The sequence below is a fragment of the Humulus lupulus genome, chromosome 3 (genome assembly GCF_963169125.1).
Source record: "Humulus lupulus chromosome 3, drHumLupu1.1, whole genome shotgun sequence".
Lineage (NCBI taxonomy): Eukaryota > Viridiplantae > Streptophyta > Magnoliopsida > Rosales > Cannabaceae > Humulus > Humulus lupulus.
This window is the reverse complement of record NC_084795.1, coordinates 7,720,464-7,737,187: the sequence shown is the minus strand read 5'-3', so window position 1 is coordinate 7,737,187 and position 16,724 is coordinate 7,720,464. Positions and strand designations below refer to the sequence as shown.

At 33.1% G+C, this 16,724-nt stretch overlaps 1 protein-coding gene and 1 non-coding gene across 2 annotated transcripts; one reads left to right on the top strand and one right to left on the bottom strand.

Moving 5' to 3' along the window:
- Nucleotides 1–6,116: 6,116 nt before the first annotated feature.
- On the bottom strand, nt 6,117–6,223 carry LOC133828144 (small nucleolar RNA R71). The gene has a single exon (XR_009890782.1). It is a non-coding gene; the product is annotated as a small nucleolar RNA R71 (small nucleolar RNA).
- Nucleotides 6,224–12,060: 5,837 nt separating this feature from the next.
- LOC133821981 (uncharacterized) lies at nt 12,061–16,521 on the top strand. Its single transcript, XM_062254165.1, has 10 exons — nt 12,061–12,721; nt 12,855–12,992; nt 14,116–14,304; nt 14,470–14,607; nt 14,742–14,860; nt 14,958–15,090; nt 15,199–15,328; nt 15,439–15,518; nt 15,668–15,802; nt 15,898–16,521. The coding sequence occupies exons 1-10, from the start codon at nt 12,188–12,190 to the stop codon at nt 16,129–16,131; spliced, it is 1,830 nt and encodes a 609-aa protein (XP_062110149.1). The 5' UTR covers nt 12,061–12,187; the 3' UTR covers nt 16,132–16,521.
- The last annotated feature ends 203 nt before the right edge of the window (nt 16,522–16,724 follow it).

Below are 16,724 nucleotides of genomic sequence, written 5' to 3'. Positions count from 1 at the left end.
GGAGATAAAACACATTCTGGAAAAGACGGTAAATCCCGACCGCAAAGATTGGTCTACACGACTTCTAGACGCTCTTTGGGCATACCGCACTGCTTTCAAGTCCCCTCTTGGGATGTCTCCCTATCGGCTCGTCTTTGGAAAAGCCTGTCATTTACCTGTCGAGCTCGAGCATAAAGCATATTGGGCTATCAAAGCCCTAAACTTTGATCTGAATGCCGCAGGTATCAATCGCAAACTCCAGTTGTCCGAAATTGAGGAGTTGAGAAACGATGCATATGACAATTCCAGGATTTATAAGGAAAAATTGAAAATCGCTCACGACAAACAAATCCTGCGAAAACACTTTGAGCCAAATCAAAAAGTGCATCTGTACGACTCTCGCTTGCACTTGCATCCCGGTAAACCGATCGCGATGGACTGGTCCATTTGTAGTGAAGCAAGTATTTCCCAACGGTTCGGTGGAGGTCGAGGACCCAACCAATGGGAGAATTTTTCGAGTCAATGGCCAAAGGCTGAAGCATTACATTGAGAGTGTGAGTCGTGTTGAAGAGGTCATTCTTAAGGACCCAATCTATACACTCTGAAGTTCTGAACGGTTTGTTGTTGTTCTTTTTATTTTTCATTATCTTTATTTTTCTGTCTTTCTTTTTGTATGCTTTTCGTTTTTGTATTTTGTTTTGGGGTTTTGTTACCAGGCTATTTTCGCTCTCACCTCATGGACATGGTCATCATCCAGGTGTTCTCTTTCCTTATCTTTTTCATTGCTTATTCATTTTGACATTGAGGACACTGTCTGATTTTTGGTTGGGGGTGGTGAACATGCATTGGCTTTCATTTGTAAAATCTTATTGTTACGTCATTAGCAGTCATTTGGAAAACATTATTGTCTTGTTGAATTTTTAAGTCAAATTTTTTCAACATTATCCAAGGATGAGTAGAATTTGTTGGTTTGAGTCAGTTCTTACTATATTTAGCTATTAAGAAGTGATTTTCAGAGTTCTTTTGTGCACTTTCCAAACATATGATAAATAAATTGGTCGTTAACACAAATAGTTAAGAGAAATTTCAAGTTTAAAGTTTTTCATTTTTTTGGTGAGTTGTGAGAGTTGAGAAAACAACTTTTTGAACTTTTATTGATCATTTGAGTTGGTAAAGTCACATCTTTTGAATTTAAAACATGACATTTACTAGAGGGATGTTTTTCATTTAAGAAAAGTCTTTGTAATAAGTTTGTGTTGTATTGTATTTGTAATTTCCTTGTTATCTTTGTGTTGTCTCTTGTCAAAATAAATAAATAATGAAGAAAAAAAATAATGAACAAAATATCTTTGTGTTGTATTGTATTTGTAATTTCCTTGTTATCTTTGAGTTGGTAAAGTCACATCTTTGGAATTTAAAACATGACATTTACTAGAGGGATGTTTTTCATTTAAGAAAAGTCTTTGTAATAAGTTTGTGTTGTATTGTATTTGTAATTTCCTTGTTATCTTTGTGTTGTCTCTTGTCAAAAAAATAAAAAATAAAAAATAAATAATGAAGAAAAAAAGTAATGAACAAAATATCTTTGTGTTGTATTGTATTTGTAATTTCCTTGTTATCTTTGAGTTGGTAAAGTCACATCTTTGGAATTTAAAACATGACATTTACTAGAGGGATGTTTTTCATTTAAGAAAAGTCTTTGTAATAAGTTTGTGTTGTATTGTATTTGTAATTTCCTTGTTATCTTTGTGTTGTCTCTTGTCAAAAAAAATAAAAATAAATAAATAATGAACAAAATATCTTTGTGTTGTATTGTATTTGTAATTTCCTTGTTATCTTTGAGTTGGTAAAGTCACATCTTTGGAATTTAAAACATGACATTTACTAGAGGGATGTTTTTCATTTAAGAAAAGTCTTTGTAATAAGTTTGTGTTGTATTGTATTTGTAATTTCCTTGTTATCTTTGTGTTGTCTCTTGTCAAAAAAATAATAATAATAAAATAATGAAGAAAAAAAAAGAAATAAAAAAAAACAAAAAAAAAACAAAAATATAGAAAAAAAAAAGAGAATAGGAGCAACACTTCCTTCTATTATTTTGTAATAAAAAAAAAATTATCATTATAGTTCATTGTCTTATTTATCGTTTCTAATTAGTTGTCATTTTGTTCTTTGAGTTTTCTCATGTAAATCCCAAAAGTTGTTTGTCACTTGAATTCCAATAAGTTGATTTGCCTATCTTGTGATCAATATTTGTTCAAATTGCTTGTCCTAAAAAGTTTATCTTTTCTCATTTGAGCGTAAACTGTTACATTTCCAACTCCAAGAGTGCAATCCTTCCCATACAATACTTTCAATACCCGTGAGGAATTTAGAGTTGAGATCTTTATACTTTTGAGATTTTTCGATACTATTTGTGTTATGACTTGTGAGAAAACGAATATGGTTTGGTGCACACACACACAACTCTGAAATCACAACTATAGTAGCTTCGATAGTAATTTTTGACTTCTTGCTGATAATTTGAAAATGCTTAGATGATTTTGCTTGGTTTGACTTGATTATTCAACTTGACAATTTTCTTTTTCGCTTGAATTGCTAGGGACTAGCAATAAGCTAGTTGGGGGTTGTGATTAGTGCTTAAAAATGCAAATTTATTAGTTTTAAAGTGTAAAATAAATTAAGTTTTAATTAATATTTTCATGAATTTATTGTAATATATTTTATAATTGAAAATATTAATTTTAATTTAATTTATGTTTAATTTTCAGGAAATAAATTGCATTTGGACATTAATAAAAAAGAAAGGACAAATAATGGCTAAAATTGAAAAGGAAAATGAAGAAAGTGGTAATTTTGAGGAATTAGGCCCAGAATTCGGCCCAGGCCCACTGTTCTCTCCAGCCACTGCAGCCAGCTCAAGCCACGCGAGCCGAGCTGCCGAGCCACCGCCTGCCACCCGCCTGCCACCCGCCTGCCAGCCTCCCTGCCAGCCAACCACGCCCTGCCACGTCGCCGCCAACAGCTTCATCTAACGCCTCCTTCAGCCTCCATCAATTAGCAAGTCTCAGCAAGCATGCAAGCTTATTTCCCTCATTTCCTCCATCATGATAGTCCCTCCAACGGACTGCCAGGCCCAAAGGTCCAAAAGTCCAAAAGCCCAAATGCCCAAATGCATTCCTTCAGCAAGCTAGCAAGCTCCCAACGTGACCCAACTGCCCAAATGCATATGAAAGCCCAACTTCCAGCAGCCCAAATCCAGTTTTCTCCTCTCCTAGCTAGTGCCTACGTGGCACCTCCTCATTGGCTGAAAGTGGGTCAAAACTCTCTTGTGTCACCAGCCATATTTTGTGGGTATTGGGTTTGTAAAATTGCCATTTTGAGCTTTAAAGCTCATGTTTTTGTGGTATTTTAGAAAATGAGCATTTTGACTATACACAAAAATAGCTAGGGTAATATTAATAATAAGATTTGATTTTTCAAAATCATATCTTATTATTAATATTTCAGATTTATTTTGTAAACCCCATTTTGTTGTTTAATTTCTTTTTAGTCCTTTTCTCCATCTATAAATAGGGACACTCTCTTCACATTATGTATGTAATTTTTAGAGTAAAGAAACTATAGCAAAATTTCCACTCACTTTCTTCTCATATTTTCTTCTTAGAATTTTGTGAGAATCATGAGCATAATGGCCTAATCTTCCTAGGAAGGTTAGGGATGATTCCATATGCAAGTGATGTTATTTTGCTACTTTGATTTACTATGTTCTTAATGTAATATATTTGAGTTATTTATGTTCTTTCATCTCTATCTTTATTTTGTTATCTCTATTTACTTATTCTAATAGTATATAGGATTAGTCATGCTCTTTCTATGTGCTTCTAATTAGTAAAAGTAATATTGATACATAATTTTATGTCTAATCTTCTATTGCATTATTGCCCTTGGGTATTTTGTCATTTTTAGATTTTTCATAAGATTAACATTGTGCTCTTAAAGTAAAGAACTTTATAACTCAAATGAACTTTTGTTAGAAAAACTATGGACTTTAATCTTAGATTTTCCAAGTAAATGTTGGGATGTGAACTATTTACTTGTGTATTTTTTAAATCAAGTAACCAAGTAACTAAGCAAGCATATGGATGATTCTTGAAACCTTTCCATTTCTCAAACTCTTGATTACATCTTACATTTATCTCACCTATCTCACTTTATCATTTCATCAAAAAAATACAATATCAAAATCTCAAACCTCTTTCCATTTACAATTTTATTTATTTCTTGTTACTAACTTTTTGTGTTATTTTCTACTAATCTTTTGATTTAGGTTACCTCCTTGTGGATCGACCGCCCGATTATACTACAACCACCGCTTAGTGGTTGTCACATTTTAGGCGTTAAACAAATTTTGGCGCCGTTGCCGGGGAGGTAATTTTCAAAGGTTTAGTGAAATTTTTACAAAAATATTAGTAACTTTATTTGTGTTTTTGTTGAATAAATATTGTGTTAGTATAGTTTTTTTTTATTTACTAATTTTTAATTAATTATATTACTATTATAACAAAAATAAAAAGAAAAAAAAAACTAAAAAAAAATATATCTTTATTTATATATAAATTTATTCTCTTCTTTTACACTTTTTTCTTTTTCTTTTTTCGGTAACAAAAAATATATATATATTTATATTCATTTATATATATATATACATATCTATAAAAGAAAAAAAAAACTAAAAAAAAAAAAAGAAGCAAAAACAGAAAAAAAAAAAAAAAATTCTTATTTCTATTTCTTTTTTCTTCTTTTCGATTTTCTTCCCTTTTTATTTAAAAAAAAAACTATATATATTTATATAATTTTTTTTTACCTAATTCTTACTCTATTTTTCTTTCTTAATTTCTATTCTATTTTTTTTTTGTTTAATACATATTTGAAAAAAAAATAGATTAAGCTTGCTATTTTCTCTTCACTTTAATTTTATTTTCTTTATTTTATTGTGTTTTGTGTTTTTTTTATTTTGTTACTTAGTTTATGTTTTTCTTTTCCTTTGCCTTAGTTTTCCTTAGAATTTAGGTTTTTCAAAAAAAAAAACAAACATAAAATTGCATAAAATTGTTCATAAAATTTCAATCATAAAACGCTTAGTATTGGGAACAATTGTGTAATATTACAAATGGTAGAAACCGATATTGTTCTGTCTAGAAATATTGGTTGTTAAATAAGGTTTGTGATAGCGCTACCCTCCACACTTACCTGGGAACCTCGGGGAGTTCTGTCTAGGCAAGTGTGGGTCTAAAGCGGTACCTTGGCAACCTTCCCAATCGGCCTGGGAACATTTCGAGCATCTACCTTTGCACTATTACATTGTTGAACTTATTACTATAAGAAGACCAAGCTTGTTTTGTCAAAATAAGCAATTTCACTTTGCTTAAAAGTTGTTTGGTCGAAAAGGTTGACTTGTGATTCACCATACTTACTCAGTAACCTCGGGGAGTTCTAGTAAGGCGTTGGAGATCACCCGAAAACCTCCAAATCTACCTGGGAACAAGTTTAACCAAAAAATAAAAAATAAAAAAAATAAAAAAATAAAAAAAGGGGAAACATAAAATAAATCTAATTCTGATTTTCCGAGAGTGGATGAATCATCACGAAACTTCCAGTGACACTTCTTCCAATTCATCTACCACTCCTACCGGAACTCCTTCCACCATTCCTGCTTCTCCACAAACTTTCGCTGATAATAACCCATTCGCAATGGCTCGCAATGATGAAATCCAACCAAGAACTCTCAATGACTACCTCCATCCTACTCGCACTTCCACGCCTTCATGCATTATCTTCCCTCCTAATATGCCCGCATTAGACTTTAAACCTGGCATGATTCAAATCTTGCCTTGCCTACATTTCATGGAATGGAAAACGAAAGCCCATACGTGCATATTAGAGAATTCGAGGAGGTGGTAGCCACGTTCTATAACCGAGCCGACAATGCCGATGCTGTGCGACTGAAGTTCTTCCCTTTCTCCTTGAAGGACAAAGCCAAAAGCTGGTTGTACTCTTTGAGACCTAGGTCGATTGGAACATGGGAGGAGATGACCAAATCTTTCTTTCTGAAACACTTCCCCAGCCATAAGACCAACAGTCTAAAACGACAGATTTCCACATTTTCCCAAAAAAACAATGAAACGTTCTATCAAGTCTGAGAAAGATTCAAAGATCTGTTAAATCAGTGCCCGCACCATGGCTATGAGAACTGGCGCTTGGTCAGTTACTTCTATGAAGGCCTCACGAGCTGTGAGCGCCAGTTTGTAGAAATGCTATGCAATGGTGAATTCCTCGAAAAAGAGCCAGACGATGCTCTTGAATATCTCGAAGAAACAGCGAAAAAGTCTCACACCTGGACTGGTCCAAGTGCTACTGACAGCACCAACCGACACAAACCATCTGGAATCTATCAACTTCGAGAAGAGGATAGTATTAAGGCCCAACTCGAAGCTTTGAAAAAGCAGTTTGAGGTCTTAATGACGAAAAACGGGCAAAAGTCGCACATGATCGCTCAAGTGGAACCGCAAGAACCTTGCTTTGTTTGTGGAGGGACGGAGCACTTAGCTAAGGACTGCTTAGCTTTGAATGAAATGAGGGGGGTTTATGAGGAGCAATGCAATGCCTTAGGGGCATATAACAAGCCATTCTCCCATACGTACAACCCTGGTTGGAGAAACCACCCGAATTTCAGTTGGAGAGATTCCAACCAAGCTCAATCGTCTGGAGGCCAATGGAGAAGTGAGCAAAAAGTTCAACCATCAAAGGCGTATTCTGCACCTCATTACAATGCTCACCTCATTAAATTTATTAACTTTCAAACATATGTCATTAATCTAGTTATTTTTTTTCATTTAAAAAAATTCTATCTCAATTAATATTATTTTAAAATATATTGTATATGATTAAGTCAATAATTTTTATCTTAATAAATTATTAAATTAATCACAACTATTGAATAAAGATCTAACAATTGAAGTCTCTTCTATATAATAAGTGTGTAGATAATAATTTTTTTTTGGTTTTAACAGTTTTTTATTTTTTTTAATGTTAATTTTACTATTTTTATATTTAACAGTAGTTTGTAAACACTTAAACTTAAATAAAATAAAATAAATAATTAAAATAAGATATTTTTGAGATATTTTACAATGATATTTTTAAAAAATAATAAATAATTAAACATATTAAAATAGGATATTTTTGAGATATTTTACAATGAAAATTAGCCACAGATTGCTTTTTTTTTTTTAAAAAAAACCAGCAAGAAACTTAAATTTAAAATCCACGTATAATATTTAATTTTACATTAAACATATAATATATAATCTATTATTGTCACTCCCAAATTCAAAATTAGAATAAACATAAACTTAAACAAAAATAAATAAACTATTTAATTAAAATAGAATATTTATTTGAAATTTATATGACATTAATATAAATTTAATAAAAATAATTAATAAATTTTATAAATAAAACTAAGCAAACGTGCATATTGCATGTTGCTTGTATCTAATATATATATATATAACTATTAGGAGGTGTTTGTTATGAGGTAAAATAAATGTGAAAATGAGAATCTAAATCTCTTCCTATGTTTGGTTCAAATTTTAATGAGGTAAAGTTTATAATTTGTGTGAACCTCACATGTATTTTAAGGGTAAAGTGAACCTTTTTGTATACAAGAGTTTAATATTACCTCCATCCTAAGTCCCTCTCCACTTTTCAAGACAACTCAACTACTCAAAACAAACATTTCCTTAATAGTTAAATATTGACACAAAAATATTGCTATTTGGCATATGCAATTTAAAAATGAGTCTCACATATTTAAATTTAAAATAAAATATGTGAAATTCGATATTTAATTACACTAATTATAATTTACCATATTATATAGTGCTGGGTGCCCCATAAAAATATTTTTGATGTAACCATTCAAACTTATTATTATTTTGTTAATTCTTGGTATTTTTTCATCCCAATAAGTAATGTCTTTCCACCCACTAGGGAAACAAAACCCACTTGATGAGCTTTAGAAAAGTATGAAGCTCCATCTAAAGTCTTGCTTGATCCACTAACCCAACCAAGACTTTGTTTAGATCTTTCATAAAAATAGTAAAATGAACTCATTATATTTGGTTATAAGGATTGAAAAAAAAAACAGATAATCTTCTCCACATAGTCAAAGGATCAATCATTCATAATCAAATTATATATATGAATATATATCTTTTTATTAAAAAAAATTTATATATATATATCTTATTATTCTACATCATTTTAGCCATTACCCACGTTTCAAAGACATGAACTATAGACTTCTCACATGAGGGGACAAATTCAACAATATAATAACGAGTGGGGCTATATATATTTTAAAACTTAAAAGCACTTAGATGTTATTTTTCTTAATTTAAAGAAAAATAAAATTGGGGAGCCCAATATAGTTTTGTTTCGTTCCTAAACTCATACCATATTGACCACGAAGTCGCTCTTTTATTTATTTTAATCTATATATTTTTGGGTAGTTCTACTAGTGTATTATTTTATTTTTATATTATTAATTTTTATATGATTGTATGTGTTGTAATTATAACATGCATCATACTAATTTTTAATAAATTGTAAATAATTTATTGTGCCGAAATTAATATTTAAATATTTTGTTGCACTAGTGTAATATAATGTATGAATTCTATTTTTTGCATTTTAAATTATTTAGAATTTTTAAAAAATTAGTGGGATGCCTACTATAACTACAATATACATAGTTATAAAAAAAAAAATTAGAATTATAACTATCTATATATTGAAACACACATGAGAGTGTATATTGTAAAATATAATTATTCTAAATTTTACAACAATTTAAATTATCTGGCTAAGAAGATTAGTTAGGCGTTTTTTTTTTGACAATATATATTAATATACATATAAGAATCATAAATATATTGGTATTGTGAGACGGTAGACCCTGTTTTCTAGTGCACTTTGATCAGTTTATAGAATGGAATGTGTTGTTGGAAGAATTTTAACAACACTAAATCTCACTCGAACACTCAAGAATTAATGTGAGCATGCGAAAAATATAAAGAAGGCAATGATTATAGTGGTTCAGCACAGAAATATGCTTCCATCCACTTGCTCTCATTTTGAGATTATTCCATTTTGATAGTGTGAGTCACCTTTTTATAATAAAACTTGGTGTACTTTACAAATTTCAAGTCATTAATTGACAAATTTTACAAATAATTGATAATAAATAAATTAAGGATGATTCTGGCGTCTCTCACAGGACTAAGTCCTTTATGTGGGGCTCAGAAATTTGCCAAGTGTCAAACTTACATTGGTATAAAAATATTGACTTTTGAGTATTATGACTTGGTATAACCGGTTGTGATTTTTTAGTTGGCACTGTTTTAGTAAGTGAGGGGTAGAAAGGTAATTTTAGGTCCAATAAATAATACAGTTGAGGGTTTTATAATAAATATAGGTAAGAGTTGAGACTTATTTACGATTGTGGACACGTAATTATTTGACTGCTACTAAGTAACTATTATAATTGACTTAGACAAATGTATAATAAAATAACGTAACAAAAACTGAAGTTGTTATAATTTTTTTATGCCTGTGTTGAGGGTCCTCATTGAATACCTGATACGCATCAGAGAGGCAGCAGCTGACGGGGTAGATGCGGATGAGGGTGTTGGAGACAAAATAATCTACGTTGAAGCCAAACTTGAGGAATTGGGAGTGAAGAGCTCAGGCGATGGAAATGGCGTCGGTATTTCCAGGGCATAGCTGAGCGCAGACGTTGAGGACGAAGGGGAAGGTGTGAAAGTCAGGAGGGAGGGAGAGGCGGCGCATGCGGGAGAATAGGAGGAGAAACTGTAGCAATGAGGAGAAAAAAGAGTGGGCTCTCATGATGTTGTTGAAGGAATATGTAGATGGGTTTTGAATGAGGTTGAAGAGAGAGAGGGCATAGCTCAATCCGCCATTGTTATTGTTGTGAGAAAGTGAAGTTGCAGAGAAGAGGAAAGTGGTGAGCAATAAGTGGGCATGAGAGGAAGAGAGGAGGCCACTGACAATGGAGTGAGCGTGAAGTTGATGGAGTTGTTTGAGAGTAGTGCAATGATTCAGTATCACTTTGCTGACATTGTTGCTATTGTTGAAAGAAGTAGTAGCTCTGAGTAGAATGAGAACAAAATATCATTTTATTTTTGGGGTTCCCAATCCCAGTCTTAGTCCCACCATGGTGTTTCAGTTGAAAACTCCATGACTTTTCTTGAACTAGTTATTCTAATAAGATCACTTTAAAATCAGGTTATATATTTTTGGAGCCTATATTTGAGTGTTTGGAATTAGTAAAAAATAAACAATATATATTTTTCTAGAAAACGGTAGTTGGTTTATTTCTCAACTAAAAGGGTATCAAATGGTATATACGTATTTTAAGCATAGTTTGACCCAAAAGCCATAATCCAACCGTCCACCCTATATCTAATGGCTCAAAAATACATTAAGAATTAAATCCTTCAAATCTAAGTGAGGGACTAAAGAAGCCCCCATAAATTAAATATATTTATTACTAAAAATGTTAAATCTCTTTTATATAATAAATGTATAAATAACATAAATTATTGATTTTAACAGTTTTTTATTTTTTTTTAATGTTAACTTTAATGAAATCTTTTTATATTTAACAGTAGTTTGTAAACACTTAAACTTAAATAAAATAAAATAAATAAATAATTAAAAATATTAAAATATGATATTTTAAAGATATTTTACCATAATAATTATTTAAAAATAATAAATAATTAAACAAATTAAAATAAAATATTTTTGATATATTCTACAATGATAATTACTTAAAAATAATAAATAATTAAAGAAATTAAAATAGTATATTTTTTAGATATTTTACAATAATAATTATTTAAAAAATAATAAAATCATAAGTTTTATAACTTAAATAAATTTTAATTAAACTTAAACTCACTTTTTAAAATAATATCATATTAAACATATAATATAATCTACTGTCAATTAGCAACAAATTATTTTTAATGTCGATCAAATACTTCTTTGATGAATGTCCTGTCCTCGCAGGGTTTTATATGGACTATACATATATTGTGCGAATCTTATTTGTAGGTGTCACACTTATGAGTTAAACCTATGTACTAGAAATGAATTTCATCTTTGTATATCGAGCATATCTTATTCTGAAAATCGCATGATTGTTTCCGCATTAAAATCATATGGTATGATCATTTCTGATCTGGTTTAGCGCGATGTACCTAGTTGAATTAGCATGGTTCGAGCAGCCGTAAACATGCACCGATCCCATTTTATCAATGAGATTGCCTTCGAGGCCGTACTCGCATAAAGGGTAAAAATGTCCGGTAACAAAATGGTAGACTTGATGTTGTTATTTCTGAATTGCAGGCTGCTTTGTTCTTAATTCAGTTTGGTGCACTAAAGATAAACAAACAAAGGGTTTTATGGCAACCATCACATAGTCCCACACTCACCATCAGCTCGACAAAATGTCACTGTGTAAGATCTTACTCAATCCACTTTATGGATTCAAGTTCACCATCTGCCTTTGTTGAGACACAACAGTCCATTCCTCATTCAGTGGCCAGGGCACTTAAAGCTCAGCACAAATAGGGCAAAACTGAAGAAATGAAACCCATATGGATTCAATCAAGGCCATACTCATCACAATAAGTTTATTTTTCTTGGTTTGATAATAGAAATCTTGTATCCAATTTTCATGAAGCAAAATAATTTGGCTCTTATTACGGCTTGTGTTTTGGCCTATTTTATTTTGCTCTAACGGTAAATAAATAGTTACAACACTCAACAACTATATTGTATTTATTTCATAAAATAAAGGATGAAAAAACAAAAAACGCAGTTAATGGCACAGCAGTAATTCCACACTAAAAAAGAGGTCAAAGTTCACCGAGTCAACGGTATAAATAGAGGTAGAAGAAGACGAGCTTCGTTTTCTCATTTTACACACATCTCACGGTCCCATCCCATCCTTGGTTTTGTAGTTATTGTTCCGTGTTCGTTATTTTCTCCTTTCTCAAATTTCATTTTCTCTTCTGTACTAGAAATTTTAGAGAGAGAAAAATTTAAGGGCAAAGTTATGGATGAAAACCACGTAGCTTTCGATTCGATCCCCATGGAGGACCAAGAGATCGCCATTAATGCTCAGACCAACAACCACATCAGCAGCAGCAGCAGCACCACCACTACCCGCAGTGACCATGGCTGGGAAAAGGTCGTTCCCAGGCGCCAGAGGAAGACCAAACCCTCTGCCGCTTCCGATTCGCATGCGACTAACTCCAACAAGCTCGCCGTCTCCAATGGTTCCATTCCCGGTGCCGATAACGTGTTCCGGTCACTGGAGAAGAATTCAGAGGACCGGCGCCGGAGAATTCTCGAAGCTCAGATGTTGGCCAATGTCGCCGATGTTACTGCTCCTGTTAGATCGAAGACCCACTCTGATGATGCGGATGCGTACGACAGTGATGAGGACGACTCGGCGGAGAATGCAAAGGTCGAAGAGTCGAAGAAAGTGGTGAAGCCAAAGAAGCCCAAGAAACCTAAGGTTACGGTGGCTGAAGCTGCGGCCAAGATTGATCCGGACCAGCTCTCGGCTTTTCTTGTGGAAATATCGGTGAGATTCTTGCAATTTTGTATCTGATCTACTAAAATCTCTTGGTTATTGGAGAATTCAATCTCAATTTCTCTTGTTATCTTTCTTTTTGATGATTTCTTACTTTGTTTTTTTTTTTTTGGTTTATGGATAGGCATCATATGAGTCGCAACAGGATATTAAGCTGATTCGGTTCGCTGATTATTTTGGGCGCGCATTCTCGAGTGTGAGTTCGGCGCAGTTTCCATGGGTGAAATTGTTCAGGGAGTCAACGGTGGCTAAGATTGCCGATGTGAGTATGAGTTTCTTTTCTTTTGTGTAAATATATGTTGAATTTCACTTTTATGTGATGAAATCAGATTTTTCGTTGTGACATTGATTAAAAATTTTCCTTTCCCCATTCCCCATTTTATCTGCATGCATCCGTACATTGATTAATACTTATATATATACATATATAGCTATATATTGTGTTGGTGTTGGGCATTGTTTGAAAACAAAGTTAGGATCTTTGGTTGGTTTGTATCCATGGTATATAAATGATAATATCTGATCGTTAAACTATGATATTGGAGTTTGTTTTATCTTCTTGGAACATTGTCCTTAAAAGAATAACTTTGCTAGCTTTCATTGTCTCTAAAAGGAATATCAACATTAGGAAAAATGTTTTTGGTGCCTAGTGATGGGAAATACTTTGCCCTTTCCCTATTCTTTTTACTTGGTGAATGTTGATTCTTTCATGTTGAAAAATTGGGTAGAGTACATGACTGGTTTCATATTAAGTTGGGTGATTCTAGTATAAATAATTTTATGAGGGTGTTTACCATATTAAGTTGGGTACTTCTATTATAAATAATTTTATTGAGGGTGTTCCTAAGACTCGATCGAGTATTAAATTTTGAAGTTTGTTTTTGTACTTATTTTGTGATGTGTTTTGGAATCCTACTTTAACTTTTGAGCTTTATTTACTTCATTTCTTTCTTCTCTTCCTTTATATTTGGTAAATTTTATCTCACTATGAGTTGAGTGGCTTTCTTTTGTCTGATTTTGGCTGGACGTGCTTGTAGTACAGGAATCATAAATTTTTTAAAGGATTCTGTAGTGTGACATTCTGATGTGCTTACACGTGGGTTAGGTTTTTAAAATAGGGTTCGCTGGTTTTTTCTTAGATTCTTTTCTATCTTCTGATTAATGGTGCAACATTGGTTGCTCCTATCTCCACATGGGCTGATAAAACCTTTCTTGTTCTTTGCTGAACTTTATAATTCTACTTGAATAGCAATTCCTTTGACTTTTGTCATTGTCAACTCTAGGAATTTGTTGAATTCTTTGTTCCCTTGTTTAATTAATTTTTTTGTCCCTTTGTTAATTTGTAGAACCTCAGTTACCTAACCCATGGCTATTCTTTTCTACAGATCCCTCTTAATCATATTTCTGATGTTGTTTATAAGACATCAGTTGACTTCATCAACCAGCACTCCCTGGAGGCACTTGGATCTTTTGTACTGTGGTCTTTAGATAGCCTTCTTGCTGACTTTGCAAGTCAGCAAGCTGGTGCAAAAGGCTCTAAAAAGGCTGCTCAACACGTTTCATCAAAATCTCAGGTATTTGCTCAATTTTTGCATATGTTAAAGAACACAAAAGCTAGGTCCCCAGAAAATAGTGGCCAACCTAATATGTTAAATTTTCATATCATGATTTTAAAGTTGTAAGATGAATGCCAGTTTTTTCCCTAATTTTATGTGAAATGAATTTTGTTTGATTGCCAGGTTGCAATATTTGTGGTTGTAGCAATGGTATTGCGAAGGAAACCTGATGTCTTAATTAGTTTATTGCCCACATTACGGGAAAATTCGAAGTATCAAGGACAAGATAAGCTTCCACTCATCGTATGGATAATACTCCAGGTAAGTTGTGAAATAAAAATGGTATTAATGAGTCTTTGTTTCGAATGGATTCTTTCTGGCCTTTTTATGTTTACCTTCTTCTTTATGCTCTCCCTACATTTTGCTTCTCTCATTGTATAATCTGTTTTTCATAGGCCTGTCAAGGAGATTTGGCTGTAGGGTTATATGGATGGTCGCGTAACCTGTTGCCTTTAGTCAGTGGCAAAAGTAGTAATCCACAGTCCAGGGATCTGGTTTTACAGCTCGCAGAGAGGTATTTCAGCATCACCGCTCTAGTTTTTCATTATCTTTCATCCTTTTTAAATTCTTATGTCTGAAACTTATTATTTTCTTCTCATTTTTGGTTCCAGGATCTTGGCTTCCCCAAAAGCTCGAACTATTTTGGTAAATGGTGCTGTCAGAAAGGGGGAGCGTTTGATTCCACCTTCTGCATTTGAGATATTAGTGAGAGCTACATTTCCAACTTCTTCGGCTAGAGTAAAGGTGAGTTTATATATATTTTTGTTTGAGGGGAGCATTGGGAAAGGGGTGTAATATCTTCCTGAATTGTAATGTGTAATTCTGTTCCTTTTTCTAAATGTTGGGTTATAGGCAACTGAAAGATTTGAGGCCGTATATCCCACCCTAAAAGAGGTAGCTCTTGCTGGCTCCCCTGGAAGCAAAGCAATGAAACAAGTTGCACAGCAGATACTAAACTTTGCAATTATAGCAGCTGGAGAAAGTATGCCATGCCATCCTGAGCCCTTTTTTTTTTAAGTTTGTAGCTTCCCTTTCTAATTTTTAGGAAGAACAGTTGCTTTTATTGGATTTTGACACATCTTTTCCTCACAGGCACACCTGAATTGGCCAATGAAGCATCTGGGATTTTCATCTGGTGCTTGACCCAAACTGCTGAATGTTACAAGCAGTGGGTGAGCTATTCTACTCCAAACACTCTTGCATTTTGTCCAATTTTTTATTATTATTATTTAATTTAACTTTTTTCCAAATCTCCTACAAAGACAACCACGAATGAATTTACATATTTATGCTTATTCTATGCAATATCTGATCTGAACAGGACAAGGCTTATCAAGAGAATCTGAAAGCAAGTGTAGCTGTCCTGAAAAAGCTCTCTGACCAATGGAAACAGGTGTCTGTGAAACTGTTCCCTCTTGTTGCCTTGAGGGAAACTTTAAAGAATTTCAAGAACCAGGTACCATTTCCTTGATCAACAAACTGTTCCAACTTCCTACCATATGATGATGGCCATCTTGATTAACTTGTTTGTGTCGTCTTTTTTTATCATAGAACGAGAAGGCACTAGCTAGCGGGGCTGATGGTGCTGAACAAGCACTCTTCAAGGAAGCAAACAAGTATTGCAAGCAGCTATTGGGAAAGGTATCTAGTGGCAATGGGTGTGTGAAAAGCATGGTCATTGTTGTTCTTCTTGTGGCTGTGGGCGCTGCTGTCATGTCCCCGGACATGGAATCTTGGGACTTGAAGAAACTGTCATTAGTGTTCAACAACTTTCTATCGCATTGAGTTGAATAATACACCCGAAATTGCAGTCGGTGGTTCAAAGCATCAGTTTCTTTGTCTAACAGTATCCAAAGCATGGGCAAAGTAATTACTCGCCCCCTTAATCAGGTGGCAGAAATGAGAGGTTCATGTACACTTTTACGAGTCCCCAGTGGGATAAGAAACTAGAAATAGTATAAAAGGTTTAATACTGCTTGGAAACTTTGAGATGGTTTGTGCCATTAGGACCTTTGGTTCTTCTGTTCTTTTTTTGACATTTTTTTTTCTCTTTTTCTTTGGAACCCTTTTACGCTATTCACCTCTGACATATATAGTTCCCACAAAATCAGATGAGATGAATACACTTGTAGCATGGGATTGGTATATTTAAATTCAAAGGTAATCTTTCGACAATTGACATGAAAATGTCACTGTTTTTGCCAACATTGGTTGTTCAAATTGCCATATTTTTTCCTTTTATATATTTTGTGTGAATCAAATTGGCTTGAATGCTTAAAAACTTGTGTATTTTGCATGAATTGCCTGCTCTACTTGGTCACCCAATGGACCTCTATAGCTAGACTTGGCTTCATGGCTTAATGCTCAACCAATATAAT